At 40.0% G+C, this 21035-nt stretch overlaps 1 protein-coding gene across 1 annotated transcript; it reads left to right on the forward strand.

Moving 5' to 3' along the window:
* The first annotated feature begins 1594 nt into the window (after window positions 1–1594).
* CCDC174 (coiled-coil domain containing 174) lies at window positions 1595–15160 on the forward strand. The gene is made up of 11 exons (XM_076346437.1): window positions 1595–1713; window positions 3268–3372; window positions 4313–4413; window positions 5349–5407; window positions 6483–6663; window positions 8608–8703; window positions 10158–10294; window positions 10710–10804; window positions 11050–11197; window positions 12262–12396; window positions 14142–15160. The coding sequence occupies exons 1-11, from the start codon at window positions 1672–1674 to the stop codon at window positions 15011–15013; spliced, it is 1971 nt and encodes a 656-aa protein (XP_076202552.1). The 5' UTR covers window positions 1595–1671; the 3' UTR covers window positions 15014–15160.
* Window positions 15161–21035: the final 5875 nt, after the last annotated feature.

Consider the following 21035-nt stretch of genomic DNA (forward strand, 5'->3'; position numbering starts at 1 on the left):
TGAACAGGCAAAAATGCATGATTTGTTGAAGTGAGATTTAATTAGAACAGCGCAGATGTTTTCATTCCCTTGTCCTATTTTTCAGTAATGCTCATTTCTCTTCTTCCATTGCAGATTAAAATAGTAAACCTTATGGCTTTAATACGACCTGCGCTTTTCTGTATCTGTCATCTCCCACCATTTCCCCTTCTCCTTTTAAAAAGTCAAAAGCAAGACAGCTTCACTAGGGCCAGAAATTGCTCTTTCTGAATTGCATACTTCACGCTCCCTGGGATACAGGTGTAGCTTACTTCGCAACCGAGTATCTGTCAGCTTTGCAATTCTGTGTCCATAAACTATTTAAATATGGGCCTGACCCAGCTTCCCAAACACAAAAGCAATACATTTCAAAAATCAAAAGAACTGTATCCGATGCTTCTATCAGCTGTCACATTGCCAAGCAACATCGGAGCACCTTATATTTTTCCACTTTAATAAAGACAAGTGAAAGGCAGCTCCCTCTTGCAACTCCAGATAATTATGATCTTCAGAATCACTTTGAAATAAAACCTATCAGACAGTTCTTTTTCTTCATGGGGTTGATAAAGGATGCAATGAGCTACCCAGTATAAGTGAAAAGCTGAACCTTGCTCCCCAAAAGCCACCTGTACTCATCTCTGAGGTTGCAGAGCTGGCTCCAGCACATACAGGTGGATTTGTATTTGGCTATTATGGACCATGCTTGTCACTCCTGAAAAGCTGTGGTAACTCCCACCTCCCTCAGCATGGATCGGTGCAGGCAGGGGGCCAAGGACAGCCGGACAGCCACAGCACTTCATCCCAAGCACATGACTTAAAGGCAGCCCAGAGAGGAGTGGTCACAGGGCTAAGTCCAGCCTAGTGTCGAAGGACATGGCTGTCTCCAGCTCCAGGGAGCATTTCAGGTCTCACCTCCGTAACACTCATCTATCAACTAAGGCAGAAAAGATTTTTCTTTTTCCCCTGTTGATACCAAATTTCAACAATGTACTTCCTCATTTAGCCCCAAACCCACCCTTGGGCTGGCCTGCAATCCTGCCAAGCCCTGTTTAATTTCTGGCCACGGTGGCCATCCCCCAGCCCAGCAGCCCCAGAGCACCCCACACCACCCGCACTGGCAGCAGCAGCTCCGGCCCCCAGGCCACACATGGCCATTTCCAATAGGGGACCTGAAGAATTTGGCCTCCACCTGCCAGGAACCCTCATTTTCACACGCAACTCGAGCAGAACCCGGGAAGCCACAGGCAGGGAGAGCTTCAGCCACCACCGAGCCACACCAGGCTGAGCAAGGCTCGCTCGCAGGCTGCCCCGCAGCCACAGCGAGAGGCTCTGAGGCAGGAAGGGCCCGCCACTGCGGCACGCCGCCAGCTCCAGGCTGACCGAGGCCACAGCGCCGGCGGCACCGCGCTCCCTTGCGCCGCTGCTCCCAGCCGGGCGCGCAGGGCGGTCCCGGGCGGTGCCGAGGAGCCCCTCGTCCCGCCCTTGCCCGTCCACCCTCCCCTGACCTCCCCAACATGGCGGCGGGGAAGGGCCCGCCTGCCCTCACCGGTGCTGTCGTAATAGCGCCTCGCTTTCGCTGCGCTTTACGGTAAGGTTGCAAAGCGGGGAAGGCGGCGGGCGGCTGAGGCGGTTGCCGGAGGAGCGGAGGCCGCCATGGACCGGAGGAAGAAGCCGCTGGACGTGGCCGCCTCCTCGGTGAGTGGGCGAACCCGGCGGGGACGAAGTAAAAGAAACTCCTCCGCCCCCGCAGGAGGCCCCGTCGCTCGGCTCATAGGGGTGTGAGGGCGGCCGGGCGTATCCTGTTCCCCGCAGCTGCGGGGCTGCCGCGGGCGGGCCGGGCCGGGCCGGGCCGGGCCTGGGGGCGCGCTGGTGCGAGCCGCTCCCAGGGAAAACAACACACCGGGGCTGTGTTTTCTGCCCCCCCCCCCCCCCCCCCCGCCTTTACCCCAGCCCACTGAAATGCACGCTCGTAAAAGCCAAATGCTGGTTTAAAGGGTTGTGTTGTAACGCCGTGCGTCACGCGTTCTGACGTCGCGTCTTGGTTTTGTGAGGTGTTGGGGGGGGGGGGGGGGGGGGTTTAGCCCCTTCGCCTTCCTGACCAAGCGTAGGCACTACGCCCGTAATCTGAGCGTGCCAGGGCTGAATTTCGTTCATTTACATTCGCGATGTAATGATAAAATTAGGGCATGAGAGCGAAACGTGAGTGTATTTCCTGATTTTTTTCTAAGCAACAGGACGTCCGTGTCTTGGCAGAGTAGCCTCCGACCCTTCGGGAGGGCGAGGTGCTGTTCCTCTCTGCTCTCCAGTAGTGTGTTAACAAGAGATTGCTACCAAACACTTCATTTTCCCAAAGGAACAGTTAATGTAAACTGTGGGTTGTCGTATGTGAAGCATTTGACATTGAATTTTTGGATGATCACTTCTAAGCGTTCAGGGGGAAGAAACAGGTTTAATTTACAACGCTGTGCATCATTGTTACAGGGACCTGAAAAGCAAATGCTTTAGTGCTTGGGACAAATATTAATACCGAAGTCTTCCACTTTCCTGATTGAGTGTACATCCGTCAGATTTGTCTTCTGTAGGGCTTGCAGCGAAAGCGGCACAATATCCTCTTCCAGGCTGGGTTTTTTAGTGTAATTTCAAGATAATACCCCTGCTGGTGATGTTTCCTAATAAAAGATAAGGTGGGCGTTGGTCATAGATGGCAATGCTACTTACGTATTTATTTAAAAAAAAAAAAAGGAAATCTAAAACTATATAAACAGTATATAAAACAGTGGGAAAGCATATATATTTTATGAAAGCAAACTTTTATCAGTTCTTTTCTGAGACAGGATTTTATTCATTATCTAATGGTTAGAAGTTTCCTTTCCACATTCAGCAGTGTTAGTTCATTAGTCCTTCTCTATTTGTTTGCCATCGGGAGGCTGGTAAAACCTGTATGGAATTATGTGTCTCTTATTCCCGTTACGTATCAAAGGATCAAGGACATCTTTGGGGTTTTTTAAAATCCCTTATCATAATTTGCATTCCATGTTTTTTGTATTTTGTTTGCTGTAAACTTAAGAGTGATCTTTGTGATCGGATCGGTGCTTCGAAGTTCCACATAAAAATGCAGTCACGTGCTCATATCACTGTAAATACCAGATTGTTTTACTAGAAATTCAGTTATTACTTTATTACAGTAACTGATGTAGATGCATGTGATATGTCTTGGTTATTGATTTGTTTATTTTGCTGTCGATGTAGTTGGTAGATCTCAAAGCAGAACTCTTCCGAAAGCAAGAAGAATTCAAGAAAGAAAAGCTATTGAAAGATGCTGGCATCTTTACAAAGCCCAAAACTTCTAATAAGGTAGAAATATTTTTCCATTGTTGTTTTTGTCATTCTTTCTCCTTAAAGTGAGGAAGTTCATGTTCAAATCTAAATAAATACTGAGAGCTGTGTTGCTATTCAAATGTAAAACCTACATGATGAGGATATTCTTTAAATTTCTATCAACTCACTTCCAGGTGAGATTCTTCTGCACAGCAGAAAACTTATCTCATGCTTATGCCTGTCTAAATCATCTCTTAATCTTCATTCCCCAGGGAGCCACAGCTTTTGTAACTGTAGGAAAAGATGTTTCTTTTTTTTTTCTCCAATATTTTGTGTGGTTCCCCGAAGGATGGGGGATGAGAGACTCCTCCAGAATCACTGAACTTTCTTGATAAATGCTCTGCTATCTCTTCCTCTATATCGCAGTGTGTAATGATGAATACACAATTATCTCTCATTTTTTACTCTTTACTGCACATTGTTTTCAATTCATTCTGTAGCTTCCTGGTAGTAGAATATAGTAGTGCTGCCATATTTGAAGAACATGCAGCATTTACAGTGTTCTGCTGCAAACAGGCAAACTGATTGTATTTTAGATCTAAAATGAAGGTAATAGAAACAATTCATAGTTTTGTTACTACTTTAGTCATCAGCAAGATTGTTCTTAATTTGTTTAACTTTAACATCTTTGCCGGAATAGATTTTGTCTGATTTCTGAGTGCTTTTTTTTTTTGCTTCTCAGCCTATCCTAACTATTATATCGTACTGCAATCTGTGTAATTTTAGGATGTACCTGCTGCATCCTACAGCACAGTAGGTATAGTCTCAAGTCAAACATGTTTAAGGTGTTATTTACGAAGTCTTTCATGATTGATTTGCAAAGTTTGCATTATGGAGTTGAAACACTTTTTAATCACTACCATTTCAGTATTTTTATTTATTTCTTTATTGGTTGTTATAAAATTGTACTCCACAGAAACCAAGCATCTGGAACAAACAAAACACAGGAGTTGCAAATCGAGCCGAGAAAGATGTTGAGCAGAAGACAGAAGAGGAGCATATATTAGATAAATCAAGGTAACTCTTGGGCTCTGTAAGAAAGGAATGCTTTGTAGAACTTGTTTTTCAGTGCTTAGAAAAGTGCATAAAGCAAGTTATGCACATTTTGGACCAGCAGTTCTCATTAGACCAACCAGTAAGATTAGCATCGGTTCCGTGCTCTTTACCAGTAACGTGCAAACTGCATCCCAGCAGTCTCATGCTCTAAGGATATCTGCCCTCACATTATCATAGCTGTCTAAGTATGTCAGGTTACCGGTTTTTGAAAGTCATCTTTAGAATTAAAAGCCAGGGCAGCGATACATCAGAATTCTGTAGCAAGGTGTTTCTTGGACTTGACGGAAAATGGCTCACTTTTTTGCAAGATTTGACTCATCTTCTAAATGGGTTAATTGTACAATAAGATATATGTTGAAAATGCAATTTATAAACCATTTGCTGTTTTTCTGTAAGCAGCTCCTAGCTCTTCAAAATTGTTTTTTACCATTCCAGAAATTAGTTAAGGTTTAGTTAAGGTTTTCTCTTCAGTTTCTAAGAATAAGTGTAACTCCATGTTATATCTTTCTTCCCCTGCCCCCCCCCAAAACAGTATTTCAGTATCATACCTGCAAATAATGGTCTAGCTTCCAGTATTTATCTGACAGACCGTAGTAGTTAGAGGTGGAATACTTGTTTGGTCATGTTCCTGCCTGCTTGACAAATTACACTTAAGATTAATTCTGTAACTTCACTAAAATTATTTTCAGTATAAACTCTGGGACTGGATATCTGTGTATCTTCAGAAAAGTCAGTTAAGACTCAAAACAAAAAACAGGCATAAGTCAGCTTCTAGTAAATATTTCAAGCACTCCTGGTACTTTTCTGTCCCATTTATCTAAGGCTATAAATTGGTCATTTTGAACTGTGTTGGGAATCGGTGGGATTGCAGTGTTAATTTTTGTTTTCTTTTTCAGGAAGAAACTAGAAGAGAAAGCAAAGCTGTATGAGAAAATGACAAAAGGCGACTTCCCAGGTGAACAAAACTAGTCTAAAATGAGTATTTTTTTATATATATATATACACACACACGTAAAAGTTTGTTTCTAAAGTTCACCCTAGAAGTTGGCATTTCTGACTCTCTGGCAATTTACAGCAGCTACACTACGAATTCACTGCTTGTCTTCTTACATGGGAAATGTTTTTGGAGTCTTTACACAGTGATTGACATGGGTTATTCTGCTTTGACAGGGAGAAAAAAATACAGGTACTAGAGAAAATAAAATTACTTTTTGAAGGACAGCCTGTCCTAGTGAAGCACTATGGGCTTGTTTCACTCACTCGTTCATTAAGTGGGTGGAATATATTCTGGTTTTTGAATACACAATCTTAGAAAACCAAAATTAATTTATTCTCCATTATGCAGTCTTTGGATTGCATTGCTGATTTTCTGTCCTGCATTCTAATTCTTGGACCTTTATGAAGAGAAGAGGAGCAGGAGGGGAGTCTGGCTGGTCCATATGTGAATGCCAGTCATGCAGCTAATAGGGTTAGAGAATTCTAATCTGTCCCTTTCTTCTCTCACTCATTCAGTCCCTTGCAAGACATGATTATTAAAATAGAACCCAAATCTCCTTGCAATTAATCTCTAATGTTTTCTTTACTGGTGTCCATCTTTGCCACATAGGACCCCACCGCTTTTCTCTACTTTTCTAAAAAGTACTCTAGTGACTGCTTAACTACTGCCAACACACCAAATGTTAAGCATCAAATAAGTGTTTGAACGGTTACGTAACAAACCCTATTCTTCTGAAATAGTTAATGAGCAGAGAATATTTTAGTGCAAAGACTGCAACCTTTTCTGTATTGTACACAAATGATTAATTGCTTAAAAAAAACATAAAACATATTCAGAAATAGAGGTTATCACTGTGGAGCCAATTTATAGCTCCAGGTTTGTTTGGCACTGAATGAGATGTAAGTATTCCCCAATAGTGTGGTCAAGGGCATTGCTAGCAGCTGAAAAGCTGATTGTGGCTATTTTGTGTTGATTTTGTGCTCCGTTCTGTTCTTTTCATGGCTGTTCTCTAAGAATCGATTTTCTGCCTTAGATGAAGAAACTGAGGATTTGTACCTAGTGGATTTCACTCAGAAGATCATAGACAAACAGCATGAAGTACAGGAACTGTATCAGAGCGAAGCTGCTAGAAAGACTTTAGAAAAAGAGACAGATGATGAGGAAACTCAACCTGAGGTGGAAATACCACCGCCCAAGGACCCAGATGAAGAATGGTTCGTACTACTGATTGGGCTAAGCTGTCCTGATTAGTCTGTTTCTTGGCAATTGCATGAGAAAATTAATTTTATTCTCCAAAGTATGTGGAGTGGCACTTTTTTTTTTTTTTTTTTGTTACTACTTCACATTGAGAAGAGGTGGTAACAGTGTCATGTCTCATTAAAAGACAGACCTTCATGTTACTTTCCTTTCCATATAGGGCAATAGAATCTACATCCAAGATTTTGAGAAATATCAATCAGGGAAATGTACTATAAGTGAGACATCGTAATATCCTCTCTTATTTTCTTGCATAGTTTATGGGAGTTCTGATTGCAGTATTGATACAATTTTATGCTTTGGTGTCTTGAATTGAAATGTACTTTAGCAAAACTTGGGGGTTTTATCATATCCACCTTCCCTTCTCTAATTGTGTGAGACTTACAAAATAAGCAGTCATTTTCGTTGTGTGACCTCCTCTTAAAGGAGAGAAGCTCTGGAAAGAGAACACAATTTTCCAGCATTTCTTCCACTGTTTAACTGCAGCACAGCAAACAGTCTGTGACAATTTTCTGTGACATTCCAAGTAACCACTAGGTTTTCATCCAAGACACTAGGAATAATTATGAAACCAGTCTGACTAACCGTTTTCCTTGCCCATTTGTTTAAAATGTGTATGGAACAGAGATTTTACTTCTGGTAACCAGTTTAAAACAGCAGTAACCGATACAAAACTGAGCACCCCCGTTCTCCAGTTTATTAGGGCAAGATAAGATCTGCAATGTAATGTTTCAGAATAAATTGGGAGAATGAATCCAGCAGAGTACCAGAAGACTGCTAGGTTGGAAAGGGAGATATACCCGTTACCAGCAGCTTGCTGAAATTCAAGATGAAACTATCAACGAGCCATGGGCTCAAACTGCTTTGTGCTCTCATCACCGTAAAGTGTCAGAAATTTAAACTGATACATTTTGCTGTTCACGTGGTGCTTTTCTATCATTGCCTACCTCTCACATCGGTGACATGTATTATTATTAATATATTGTCCATCTCAGTGAGGCCATATCCTAATGAGGATATTTGGGTGCTAGCATAATTAATGCTAATTATTCTGCAGCGATCTGGAATGCAGACTTTTTTTTTTTTTTTACTGATGTTACATTATAATAAAAAACAAAGGGCACTGAGTGTATACGAAGCTTTAGATATCCTTAGAAATTATGTAAAAGACTTAACTTATTAAAAGCACAGATCTTCAAAAGTTTGGTTTTTGGGAACTAGATTGCCAGTCATACTTTTTCAGGCATAATATTAATTCTTTAGAATGGATAATTGAGGCAGCTCGATGCTAAAGAACTTTCTAGCATTACAGGACAATAAGTATAGCTCTTAACAGCTTTTTTGACAACTGTAAATTAAGTGTTCGGTACTATAAAGGGTTTAATAAGAAGCACAGTATGTGCTTCAAAGGAACATTTTGCTTGCATTTTACTCAGCCTTTGTTATGCCAGTTGAATGAACGCTATCAGCCTATTCTAAATGAGCTTTAGACCGATAATTGAAATATATTGTAGCAATTTCATATCCGAAAGAAGTCAAGGCCACATCATTATTTTCACCATGGGAAGCAAGTACTAGGCTCAGTTTTATTTTGGTGTGAAAACTACATGGCATTGTAACTTTTGAACATTTTTTTACACCATCTTATTGCCAAGGCAAACAGCCGGCTCAAAGTGAGATTGAGTAAATGTCTGTGATAAACTGTCATACGCCCTGTTCAGAATGCATCCTCTTAACCTGTGAGTCTGTTAACTGAAAGGTAGAAGAAACTGTCACATGTGGAGAGACTGAGAGGTGATGAATACTCTTTGGAAAGTGTCACTGCTTCTATCTTCTGGTTAAGAGTTCTCTAAATCTGCAAATAGAAGTTCTACAGCAAATTTCCTATGCCTTCATTACAGGGTTGATTATGTTGATTTCTTGGGCCGATCCAGACGCTGTATGAAGAAGGATTTGCCAAGTCTACTTAAAATGGATCAGGAACTTCAAGGGAAAAGGTGTGGTTTCTCTAATGGAAATGCGTGTTTCTTGCAGTATTTAACATACGTTTTCTTAATGAGAAGGAAGAGAGGCTGTTCTTTGTTATCCCATTCTCAATCCATAATTGTTGATGCTACTGCTTTCTCTAGATATACTTTACACCAACTTCTGCTGGTTACTACATTGTGTCTTAAAAAATAGAATAGCTACAGAGCAATTGTGCATGACTGTGATTTTATCAAAACTTCCTATTATAAATTCGTATAGTATTCCAAGGCTTCTATTTGATTTCACCCTGGCAGTTCACCGTTTGAAATACATGGCTGGTGTATTGGTTTTAAATTGCAACAGAATGGAGGCCATGGATATCAAATAAAAGCCCAAATGAAATTTTTAATAAACTACTGAGGCACACTCTTTGATGTAAATGCTGACCAAATCTAAAACCTGACTTACAGAGCATAGCTTGCAGAGAAAAGTTCTGATAAATTGACTTAGCAATCTCTCAGATATTTGATGCATCTTTTAAAACTGTGGTCCTTGTATGGAAATTGTATTTTATTATACCTTCCGGAAAATGCCAGAGAAGTGATTCCTGGTTCTGTTTAACCTGGAGACTGAGTACAGTCTTTTAGTAATTCCAAATTCATCATGGCATTCAAAGTGAATTTGTTAGATCTCCACTTGTTTGTTTTTGCTCTTCTGTTAAGCAGCTGTTTAACAGCTTCTGTTAAAATTACTATGGCAGCACTGAGAATTGTTTTCAGAAAATAATCTAAAGGCACCTCAACTGAAATAATCTAAAGGCACCTCAACTAAGCCTTTACTGTTGCTGAAGTGAAAATTCTTTCACACTAACAACTCATTAGTGTGTTCTCTATATTCTAAACATAAGATGGAGAATATGAGTGCTTTGAAATTGCAGTCTCTGCATGATGGCGGTCGGACAGCAAAACCGGCTTTAGCTAGACAATAAAAAGATCCTGCTGCTTCTCTTGGGAAAACAAAAATTTCCCATATTGGGTATTAATATTTGGCATGGACTTCTAGGGTAAATTAATGGCTAGCTTTTTGTTATTTCAAATACCTTTCATTTTCTTATGTTAAATCTGAAATGTTTCTATATGTGGTTGCTAGCACCCCAACAGATGCCAATAAAAGTGATTATTTCATCTCCTATTCTGTGATTTGATAATGATTTCATAAAGCATGTAAGAAAGGATATGATTTTGTTTAAGTCGTTTAATAACATGTTCTACTAGTACCTTGTTTCAGAGGTAGTTTTGTATTTCTGTCTTCACCATAGTCATAAATGCTGCAACACTAAATGGTGCCTACAATGATCTATGTTTTGTAAAAACTGCAACAGTGAATCAGACCCAATCACACTTTCACTGTTGGATACCGTAAAACTGGTAAGTTCTGCTCTGTAATCCCTAACTTTTTTTCTTTTTTCCTTTTTTTTAATTAGACAAGGTCTTGATGGGAATACTCTGTTATCTGAAGACATGAGAAGAGAACTTCAGAGGCAGCAGTGGGAAAAAGAAGAAGAAGAAGCCCTCAGAAAACCCATGGGACCCATACATTATGAGGACATTCGAGAAAACGGTATACTTCCATACTTTATATCACTTATCTTTATATCGCCAATCAAAGAGATTGGTTTTAGAGGAAGCAAGGGAAAGTTATTTCTTGTGCCTTTATGGCAAACTTCAGGTATGTGTTAAGCCACTTGTGTAATAACCGTTCAAATTACCAGTACATAAATCTAGATTTATTTTTCCTCAAATTGTATTTGTCTCAAATGTATTTTTCAAATTTCATTACATCCTCCTGTTTCTCATTCAGGAAGCTTCACTTCATGCATCATCTAAAACAAGCCTATTTTAGCCATTTAAAACTAATGCAGTGTATGTTGCTGAGGGTAATTCAGTGCCTGAAAGCAGGGTGCATGGTGCTTGTAGTTACTCTCAATTATAAACTGAGTGTAACCTGAATTTATTGATTTTCTTCTTCTTTTCAGAGGCCAGACAGCTTGGTGTTGGTTACTTTGCCTTTTCTCGTGACAAAGAACTTAGGAATAAACAACGGGCAACACTGGATATGCTAAGAGAGCAGGTAGGAGTTTAAAAAGCAAATTGGGGTATGAGGGCATCCTAGTTTCAGTGGTCACTGTATTTGATTTGTTGTGTAAGTCTTATACTAGGTGATGCCTGCAGCTGACTCCAAAAAAATTGGGCCTCTTTTTCCCTGTGGAAACATGGTACTTGATGAGGATTGCTTTTAGTTGTTTAGTGAAGGAAGATACGTAGTTGACTATAATAACAAAGGAAGATTAATTCATGTTTTTCTTTGCTGTTAAGACACTTGATCAGAGAACTAAACGTGAACAGTTAAAAGAAAAAAGGAAGGCAGCTCTAGATGCAAGGCTGTCTAAACTTCGAGCACGGAAGATTAAGAAGTTGAGGGAAGCTGGATTAGAGGAAGAGGCAGAAAAATTGGAGAATGGAGGTATGAGCTGCTGCCTTTTTAAGTTAAATACTTGCTATTTCATCTTGTACTTGATCGATGGACAGGCATACTCTAATTGATTTAGGTTTGGACACTCAATATATTGGTATTATGTATTGTATATATACAATTAGTATAACTGTTAAGATACTGAGAGTTCATGTAGTTGTGTGTAGGTATAAAATCATGCCAGAAATAGCTTAATAATGCAGGTAGAAATACAATATGTAGATTGTAGGCTTTGTTTGATTCACACCTGACAGCAGGAATTACATGGGTTAATTCTGCAGTTTGAGGTTAGAGCTGCTGAAATTTTGCTGGCTTTTTCTTTTTCTAATATGAAGTAGAATAAAAAGTAGTAACAAGTTAATTTTGGTATCATATAATATACACTCCTACAGTTTCAGCGCATTCTGTAATTTGGGTATACAGCTGACTTCAGGGTTTAGGCTGATGAATTTGAGTTCTAATCCCATCTCTGCGCTGTCTTATGGCACCACTAGACACTTGTACTGTCTGTGTCCTACTGTAAAATGTAGCTAATATTTCACTGTGTCAGAATTCTATGCAAGTGATTAACTGTGAAGTGTTCTGGAAACGAAGAACAGTAATGTGCCACCGCTGTTACTATTGTTCAGAAGAATAAGAATGCAAACTGTTTTGTTTTCTCCAGTAAATGAAATGGAGATAACATGCTAATGTTCTTATTTTTACCTAATTTTCTAGCTTCTGTATAATACTCAGCACGTTCCTTTTTGGGTTATTAGGCAATAGATTTTCAGCAGTCTTTTTGATACAACTAGAAAGCTAATGAAGTGTGTCTTGGTCGATACGCTTCTCGATTATCTGGCTTACCCATTATCTTTTCTGAACTAATATGCAGTAATTAAAAAAAAAAAAAAAATCACCTCCCCACTCAGATGCATTTCATTATTAGAATGAAATGAGATAACTAGTATGAGCTCTATAAATGTAAACAACTCTTGCTTCCTATTCCTTCTATGAGGTTCATCTAGATTTTATCCCTTTACTAACAAAAACTACTATCTGTTTCTGTAACATAGAGGTGAAAGGTGTTGCTGACGAAGCGGAAGCTCCAAGAGTTACTGCAGCAAGTAGAAAGGTAGAAGTTGTCATCCAGGAGAGAAGAGATACAAAGCCTGGTGTGCCTTATGTTCGAGAGTGGGATAAAGGCAAAGGTAAGGAAATGTAGATTCAGAAACGTTGTTTGGAAGCAGTGTGTACACTGCTATTTTCATTTCTCTTTTGTGACAAAGTATGGTAAGACTGAGAAGCAATGAAATACTTTATCCCTATGTATTGTTGACTGTCTAGTGTCCAGTGCAGTGATTGACAAGGCATGCCTTAGTGCCAGTAGCTGCTATAATGTCCCCATAATTTTTTCTTCTATACGAGTTATTCCATTTCTGGATGATCCAGAGAGGTTGACAGAATGACAAATTTCATAGTTCGTAAGATTTACTGTCTTTCAGTGTGATCTTTTCTTGATGTATTTCTGTAGTTTGTGCTACACGATGGCAGGATGTATTACACTGAAACAGGTACAGGATGATACTAAAAAGTGATGCAAGCAGAGACCACTTCAGTGCCAATGTCCCATCTTGAAGCATCTTCCTTGTCACAACATCAAATGATTGCTGTCTTCCAGATCCTTCCAAAACCCATTAACTCATTTTGCACCATTAATCAATTTAAGATCACGCACATTCTTGTAGTCTGATGCCTGACTTCTAGGTAAAAGCAAACAAGGAACAGGCAAAGCACAGAAATGTCCATCTCCTTTAGTACTCCTGTAAGAGCAGCATTCCTATTCTGTGCAATACTGATATTTCCAGCTTCTTTTTACTTTTCACATTCTCTCTTTGTGTTCAGTTAATGAACATCGTTGTGAGAGGAAACTTTGTGGTTCCATTAAAAACCAAAACTTTCAGGTCCTATCTGTTAAATCTTTATCCTGCCCGACACTGGTTTTTTCCTACCTCTGAGCAATCCTAGTATCTGACTGACACCCAAGCAGCACTGTACTACACAACAAATACCACACTCAGAAAGCAGAGGACAGCTTACTCTAAAATGTGAAGTAAAATAACTGTGGTTCACTGAACATAAATGTAACACAAGCATTTAAATTGGTATAAGAAGGGATAAGCAAAACTCCTCACTCTCTTAGGTGCTTTCCTCCTTACTATTTGATATTTTTTTCTATTTTTACCAAAGCAAAGGAAGAAGCCGTGCTCTGATTGGGGCTCTATTTTGCTACAGCAGACAAATGTGTAGCCCTTATGTATCAAAATTTTCTACTTCATTTCTTACAGAAGTTTTGATAGAAACGAATACTGAAAAGCATTTTACTGGTTTTGGAGGGTAGGTTTGGGGGACATCTTCGGAGTAGGTTTGGGGGTATCTTTTTAAGTGTGGTGATCTTGAGCTGTCATTCCATTGCAGTACTTCAGAACTATTTTTAATCAGAAAACAGCAGCTGTCATAGTAACTAGAATATCTACCACTTCTGTTGAAATAAAGAAGTTTTCACCTGTGCCCACTAGAGATAATATCATCATCTCCATCTTCTAATAACTAAGCTCTTAATGCTTTGATTGGTTTGTATTTTGATTCACCCCTAAATAATTAGTCGTTTTTCATAACCAGTGACCATATTGTTAAAGGATCTTAAAGTGACTAGGATGAGTTATATAGAGGGCGGTGGTTATCTTTAATGCTCAATGCTTTTGTTCCTGCTCTGTAAAGAAAGTGGACTGTCAGCTTAGCCAGCAATCTAGTACTAGATGGAAAGGTAACTTCAAATGGCTTTACACAGCTGAGCTGCGTCTTCTCTGTTTGCTAATTTGTTTTCCCTCCTTTCTGACTGATCTTCAGACTGTGAAAATTATATTCAATCTACCATTTTCCCTGTTTCTAACAGAATTGATGTTTGGACAATGGTCAAAGAAACAGGAAGAGCTCAGAGATGAGCGAGATCCAGAATTTGCGCCACCTTCTGATTACTTTATGGGACAAAAGAAAGATGTTAATTACAGAAGTCAGAATTTGAACAGTCCTGAAACCTCCTCTGAAAAACTGGAAACAGAGACAGCACAAAACCAACAGATGCCATCAGCGCAGGCCAACGGCAGCAGCACTGAAGATGTGCCACCATCAGCACAGGCTTACAACAGCAATGTTCAAGATGAGTCAGCATCAACAGAGGTCTGTGGCAGTGACACTCAAGATGTGCCATCATCGTCGGAGGATGACAGCAGCGATGATGAGGATATGCTGCCATCAGCCCAGGCTTACGGCTATGGTGCTCAAGGTGTGCCGCCGTCGATGCAGCCTTACGGCTATGGCGCTCAAGAAGTGCTGTCATCAATGCAGGCTTACAGCTATAGCACTCATGATATGCCATTTCCAATGCAGGCTTATGGCTACGGCGCTCAAGGCATGCTGCCACCAATGCACACTTACGGCTACAGCACTCATGATATGCCATTTTCAATGCAGGCTTACGGCTACGGCGCCCAAGGTGTGCCGCCACCAATGCAGGCCTGCGGCTGCAGCGCCCAAGGTGTGCCGCCACCAATGCAGGCCTGCGGTTGCAGTGCCCAAGGTATGCCGCCACCAATGCAGGCCTGCGGTTGCAGCGCCCAAGGTGTGCTGCCGTCAGTGCAGGCCTGTGGCTGTAGCGCCCAAGATGCGGCGTCTTCAGCGCAGACCAACAGCAGTGACACTCAAAATCAGGAACCACTTTACCAAAGTTTAGATGATATGCTGTCTTATTATAGACAAGTGACTTGAACTGAGCAAAAAGATAAGCAAGAATCATGATTTAAAGAACTGAAATAGAATTATCTTCTCAGCAAGAATATTATTTTCCCACATCTGGGAAAAATAAGTTTCTGTAAGTAGATCAAAATAAATCTCCTGGAGACCTAAGCTATTGTACATCATGGCTGTACTTTTGCCCTGTTGGTTCTTTTTTTTTTTTTCCCTCTTTATTAAAATTATGTGATTTTTTTTTTTTTTTTGGCAGTACTTAGTTTAGTACATATTTCATTTTAACTTTTTGCCACTTACACCTGAACTTTGGGGTATATTAATGGCTTGCTGTCAAAAGATGAAGTCTTCCTTTACTCTGTTGCTCCCTAGCTAGCTTCTGGTTTGGAGGTACTACAAGTTCAGTGATATCTGTAGAAACTGTATTGAAATGGCAGGCCCTCTGCTGCTAAATAGAGAAAGATTTTAGGAAATTTGTTACCTACCTAATCTCCTGCCTTTAGGAAGTGCAGAATATTATCTAGTGAGCAGTGGTGGAGAGTAGTTCACATGGTCATAATGGCTTCTGCATTCCTGAGGTCAGTAATTCTCATAATTCTGTGAAGCAAATTAGAGTGGAAAGAGGCATTGCAGAAATCAATAAATAATGATGGTTAGACTAAGAATAAACACTTCACTAAAGTAGTCTTGACACCTGAAATTACTGTCTTACTGGTTTAGAAATTGCTCTCATAATTCTCCAAGTGCATTTTTCTTGCATCATCTGTTATATTTATGGCTTTATTTTATTCAATACTTTTTTCCAAAAACTGTGATCTTGCAGTCATTATACATAAAAGCAGACTGACCTTTACCAAACAAGCTTTTATTTCAGAATCTCAGTAAATGAGAATAATACGTATTTACCATTTACCAACATTTTTATTTCTGAAGATAATTTATATACCCCCATTTGTATTTTAAAAGCTCATACAAGGATAAGACCTAGAAAAGCAGGTTAGAATGGGAATTTCATAGATTGTCTAAAGTTAAATGACAATGATACCATCAAAGTAGTGAACATTTGAACGAAATAGTGAACTGGCTAAAGAGGCAGAGATAACGTGCTACTCTTGTGTGCTTCGGTCAGATTTCAGGCTGCTTTGCAAAGCCTGGTGAACAGCAATGGGCTCAAGGTCACTGAGAAAACTTGGCAACATGCAGAACACATTCACTGTCCCCAAACTCTGTTTTAACCTCAGCTAGTGAACACACCTCCATCTCTCCTCTTTCCTATATCGCTGGTTTTTGCGCAAGAATTTGCAGAGCAGGAATAACACCTGACAGGAGGAATAACACCCCGCAAGAGCACCAGTGGTGCCCTTTTAAAGTCACAAAATACCCCAGTCTTTTATCCTTACCAAATGGTTAAGAGACTGGAGCTTTATGATAACTTTGGGTTTCTGTTTCTCTGAACAGACCTAGAACTTGAGGGTAGTATGGCACTATTAATGGCCACATCCACCTGAAATGCACAGAAAACTAAGCAGCAGCTCCTTGTTTTTGTTGCTGCTGACACTGACCTGAACTCAGCTGTTGCGTGTGGCCTTAGGGTGTAATCTCTTCCTTTCCTTGAATCTCTTCAGTATGAATAAAGGACCTGAAAATAAATAACGATTGTATACTAATGACTAAAAGAAAGAGGAAGATGTTACAAACCCATCTGGTTTTACCAAATGTGACAGCATCAACACGGGGTTTTTTTCCTCATAAATTTGGTACAATCTCAGGTTAGTCAATATCCATGAGATGGCAGTCTAGTCTTACAATTTTCTATAAGAAATTCTGCCAGTATATACCTATTTTCTGCTACTTATTTCATAGTAACATTGAAGTAGTCTCTGATGACTCTGAGTAGAATTTTTTCAAATGCTGCGTCATCTCACATTTAAATTTGAGTTTAGAACAGTTGCGTTGTGTTTTAGCAGCTTTCTTCTACAAAGATAGTAAGTGGATAATAAGTCAAAACACAAATTTCAAATTTGACTAGTTAGGAAAACAGTCATCTTGCAATGCCACCAGTTGTTGAACTTGTACATAGAAACTGATGTTAAATGTTGTAATGTTTCGTAAAGAAGTGTTTGGCTGCCCACAGAGTAAGCAAGGCAAAAGCTAATTGCTAAGCTAGAATTATTTGCAAAGACTCTACTACTTCTTTAGGGTGCCAAACTACTTTGAGTAAATTTCCTAGGTACCCACTACCAGATTTCACTGCTTGTGCCTCACCGGGGGGATCTCCACCTTTGTCCTCATGCTTAACTGTGATCTACTGGTACAGCTGGAACATGTCTAATACCGTGTTGACAGAAGTGACTTAATAGTGACTGTCATGTTTAAGCTCTTTAATTAGGGCAGCCTGGTTGTTACAGCACAGGAGATAAAGGACCTCATTCAGATTCCTACTGTCAGTCTGGGAAAGCTTTGTTCAGATGATGTTACTTTTGTGCACGTGAGTGAATGCTAAGTTTGGACTCAAAACAGCTTAGCTGTATGTTGGAATAAACATCTAAGATTTCACTTGTAATGGGCAATTTCAATGTATGAGGCAGGGTAGAATTGGTTTCCAGCTTAGAAACACTGCTTTTTTTAAAGCAGGTGATGCATTTAGAAGTATTTTGTGAAATCTGTCAGAAAAACCATCCTTTTTGACCAGAGATGCTTTAACTAATCCATATTTAAATTTCACAGCAAGAAAGAATTTAGTATTGTAGTTTCTTGGTTTCTACAAATAAGATCAGACTGAATGAGCAATTTTGATGTTTGAAAGAAATTGTTTGAAAGATTTAAAAAAATGACATGTACTTTATATCTTGGAAAGGTCATAACTTAGAAGCCGCTATAATGCCCTTGGAAGATGGGGGTCCAAATGGTACCATTACAGTTTGGAGAAAAGGGAAATGGAAGATGGAGATTGGCGGAGCTGCTAAAGGCTGCAAAGGAATCACTAGTCCATGCCGAGTTAGACCCAGGAGCTCTGTGCTCGAACTGCCTGTTGTATCTCTGTGTTATATTGTGTCCCTCTTTCTAATTTTTTGTTTGTTTAAGGCAGCTGTGGGAGGAAGGATCAACTGGAACATAAAAGCATGAGAAACTCCCCAGAGTGTTTTGAAGCTTGCTGGGCAGTGCAGTGAAGCATTTTAGGATGTTTTGGGTTGTGTACTTCATGCTTTCTTAGCCACTCTCAGTCTAGAATCGCAGTACATTAGAATTATTTATTAGTTAAGCCTCAGAATAGTATTCTAAAGTAAGATAATACCACTAGCCCCATTTTGCAGAAAGAAGAAAACTAAAAAGCAAAATGTCTTACGCAAGGTCACAAAGCAAGTCCATGGCAGAGCAGAAGTTCAAACCCAGTTCTCTGGGCTGGCTGACTTATGCTAGAGAAGTTTCGTATTTAAGACCTCACATGAATCGGTATGTGGAAGTCATTCAGAGTAGGGTATGATTACCTTGGAGCTGAACTAACTCTAAAGAGTGGGCAAAGTACTTTAAAACATTAGAGCTTGACTTGAATTCATTATGGCAATCATATCCTTCGATGGATTTCCCTATAAAGAATATTTGCATCTATTCCGCTACCATTTTAATCATTGACATTCATTTCCTACTGCCTTCTGGGTTTTGTTTTTTCTATGCCCTTCAGACTGTGGGTAATTTTATGTATATATGTGATTTAGGACCTATATTGTCTTTGCATTAGTTTAACACTGAGCTGCAGCTGCACTAAGGAATGAAATGCCATTTATTACATAGCATTATGTAAAAACATACGATCAAAGTGTTCCTTTGTTCAGCTACATTTCCATAGCCTAATGTTAAACACAGGAGGACTCCTGGCCAGGAAAGCAGTTCAGCGTCTACATTAAACTAAAGCCTATTGAGAACAGCTCTCCCACAGCAGCGATCTGTCACTTTGCCATTTGGTCTCTTTCCCTCTTGTCTTGATTTTTGGCTGAAACGCTTTTGCATATTCTCTCATGCTGTGGAGCACACATTTCTATTCAATCTATTTCACTCAGACCACCTCAAGCTAGCTTCACTGTGATTGGCAACCTCATTCATTTCATTTAGCGATTCCTGGGGCAAACAATTGCTTATTGACACACTGCCAAGGTTATATTTCTCTCATGTTCTGGCCAGATCTAGAGGATGGTGTCTCCCACTCCCTCTTCCTCCTCATTTTAAACCACCCCCCCAAGTTACCTACTTTGACACCAGTGGAAAATGGGTGCACTTGGGCTATGGTGGTAAGGATCTGCCACCATCAGTATATGACTGATGTAAGTAGAGTAAAGCAAGCTCGTGTTTTCCATCTTCTCCGAGCATGCAAAATTGTGGGCACGCTGTATCTATGGTTGCATTTCATGTGTTGGAACTAAGCTCTTCCCCAAGAAGTACCAGTTGGTGGCTCATGTTGCCTTCAGTATTCTGCACAGAGCCAGGGGCAGCCCCTGGCTCTTGGGCAACATACCTAAGGCAGCTTTGTCCCACATCTTTGTGTGAATATTTTTTCTGATACACAAGTTATCTTTGTCCAAAATGCAAAAAGCATTCAAGCATGCTTGAATTTCAACCTTCACCTGCTCTATCTAGCTGGCAGGACTCAATCTGATCTCCAGAGAAGTACTGTTAGAGAACACAATTTTCTGTGTGTCGCCAAAAGCTGATTTTCACCACCTTGGGAACTGGATCTGACTGTGGACTATTGGCATGTCAGCTGAGGCTGCTGGAAGGGGTGAAAAGTATCTGGCTGCAACTCTGTAATGTGGGAGGCAGACACTGTATCAATCACATTGTCCTCATTAACTGTTTTTAATAAAAACAGCTCTCCAAGTCCTTGGGTGTCCAGGAGGCCTGGTCCTGATACCAGTTCCATCAGTAGCTCTAGAGTTGTTAAAATCTAGTCCTGCTAGAACCTAATGTCTCCCATCTTGCAGTAAACTTGGACCAAGATCTTCCCCCCTCTCCCTTTTTTTGGTCTGTTGAAATTTCATCTAAAAATCTGTGTCCAACCTTGACCCATAAGACACAAGGTACTGACTTTGCATCTTAAAGAAGTTAAATAGGTTAAACAGAGGCAAGAACAAATGTAAAAATGTACCAGGAGTTGGTTAGCATACAGATGATTGGATTAATTTACCCCTCTGTCAAAGATATAGGCTCAAGCAGGCCACAGAAACTTGAACTTTCATAAAAATTCAATTGAAATGTAACACTTCTAGCTGGAAGTTTATTTTGTAATTAAGAAAGTCCTTTGCTTGCTTTCTCTAATTAAACCAAATAAAACTCCATTTGCACAGTCAGAGAAGTAAATGCTGTCCTTAGTAAGCATCTAAGGAAGAAAAATAACTCCTATACTTCTGGAAAGTTTGAAATTAGTTTAGCCTCATTTATAGAGAAGGATCCAGAGGAAATGCAAGATGTTGCTCTGGTGGTGTGCTGCCAGCCCAGCCACTAACTCATGTCATGATTTAAGTTGAGACACAGAGCTGCCTGATCATGTTCAGCCCCCCACCACACTCAATTATTAACATGCTTTGACTTTTAAGTGCAAAGTGACTGAAATCTTGTATACATTTATGGTAACATGGGCTTTTGCTGACAGCAGAGTTGTATGACTAACTGTTGCAGTTACCCAGCCTTCAGCTCAGATTGCAGCTGTGACCAGAATTCAGAGAATGATGCTTCTGCTTGTATCAATCAGAGAAGCTTCTAGCCTTTATCCAGAGGTGCTAACACCATTCAGTGCTTATCCTGTATTGCTCTAGGTGCTCTTTTCACTTGGACCAGTGTAAATCACCTAAATTCATTCATATAGGTTGTGAAATATCTTAGTGCTCAGGTAAGAAATCCAGAGTAGCTTCATCAGAGACACCAAGGAGCCAATGTACTATAGGTGTGTAACAACTAAACAGTTTCATCCTTTGTCCTAACAATCTCTCCCTCATTTTGTTTACCCTCAGTCCTCCCTTGATGTTTGCAAGGACATTTTCCCCTTACTTTC

This window comes from Aptenodytes patagonicus, chromosome 8 (assembly GCF_965638725.1).
Source record: "Aptenodytes patagonicus chromosome 8, bAptPat1.pri.cur, whole genome shotgun sequence".
Lineage (NCBI taxonomy): Eukaryota > Metazoa > Chordata > Aves > Sphenisciformes > Spheniscidae > Aptenodytes > Aptenodytes patagonicus.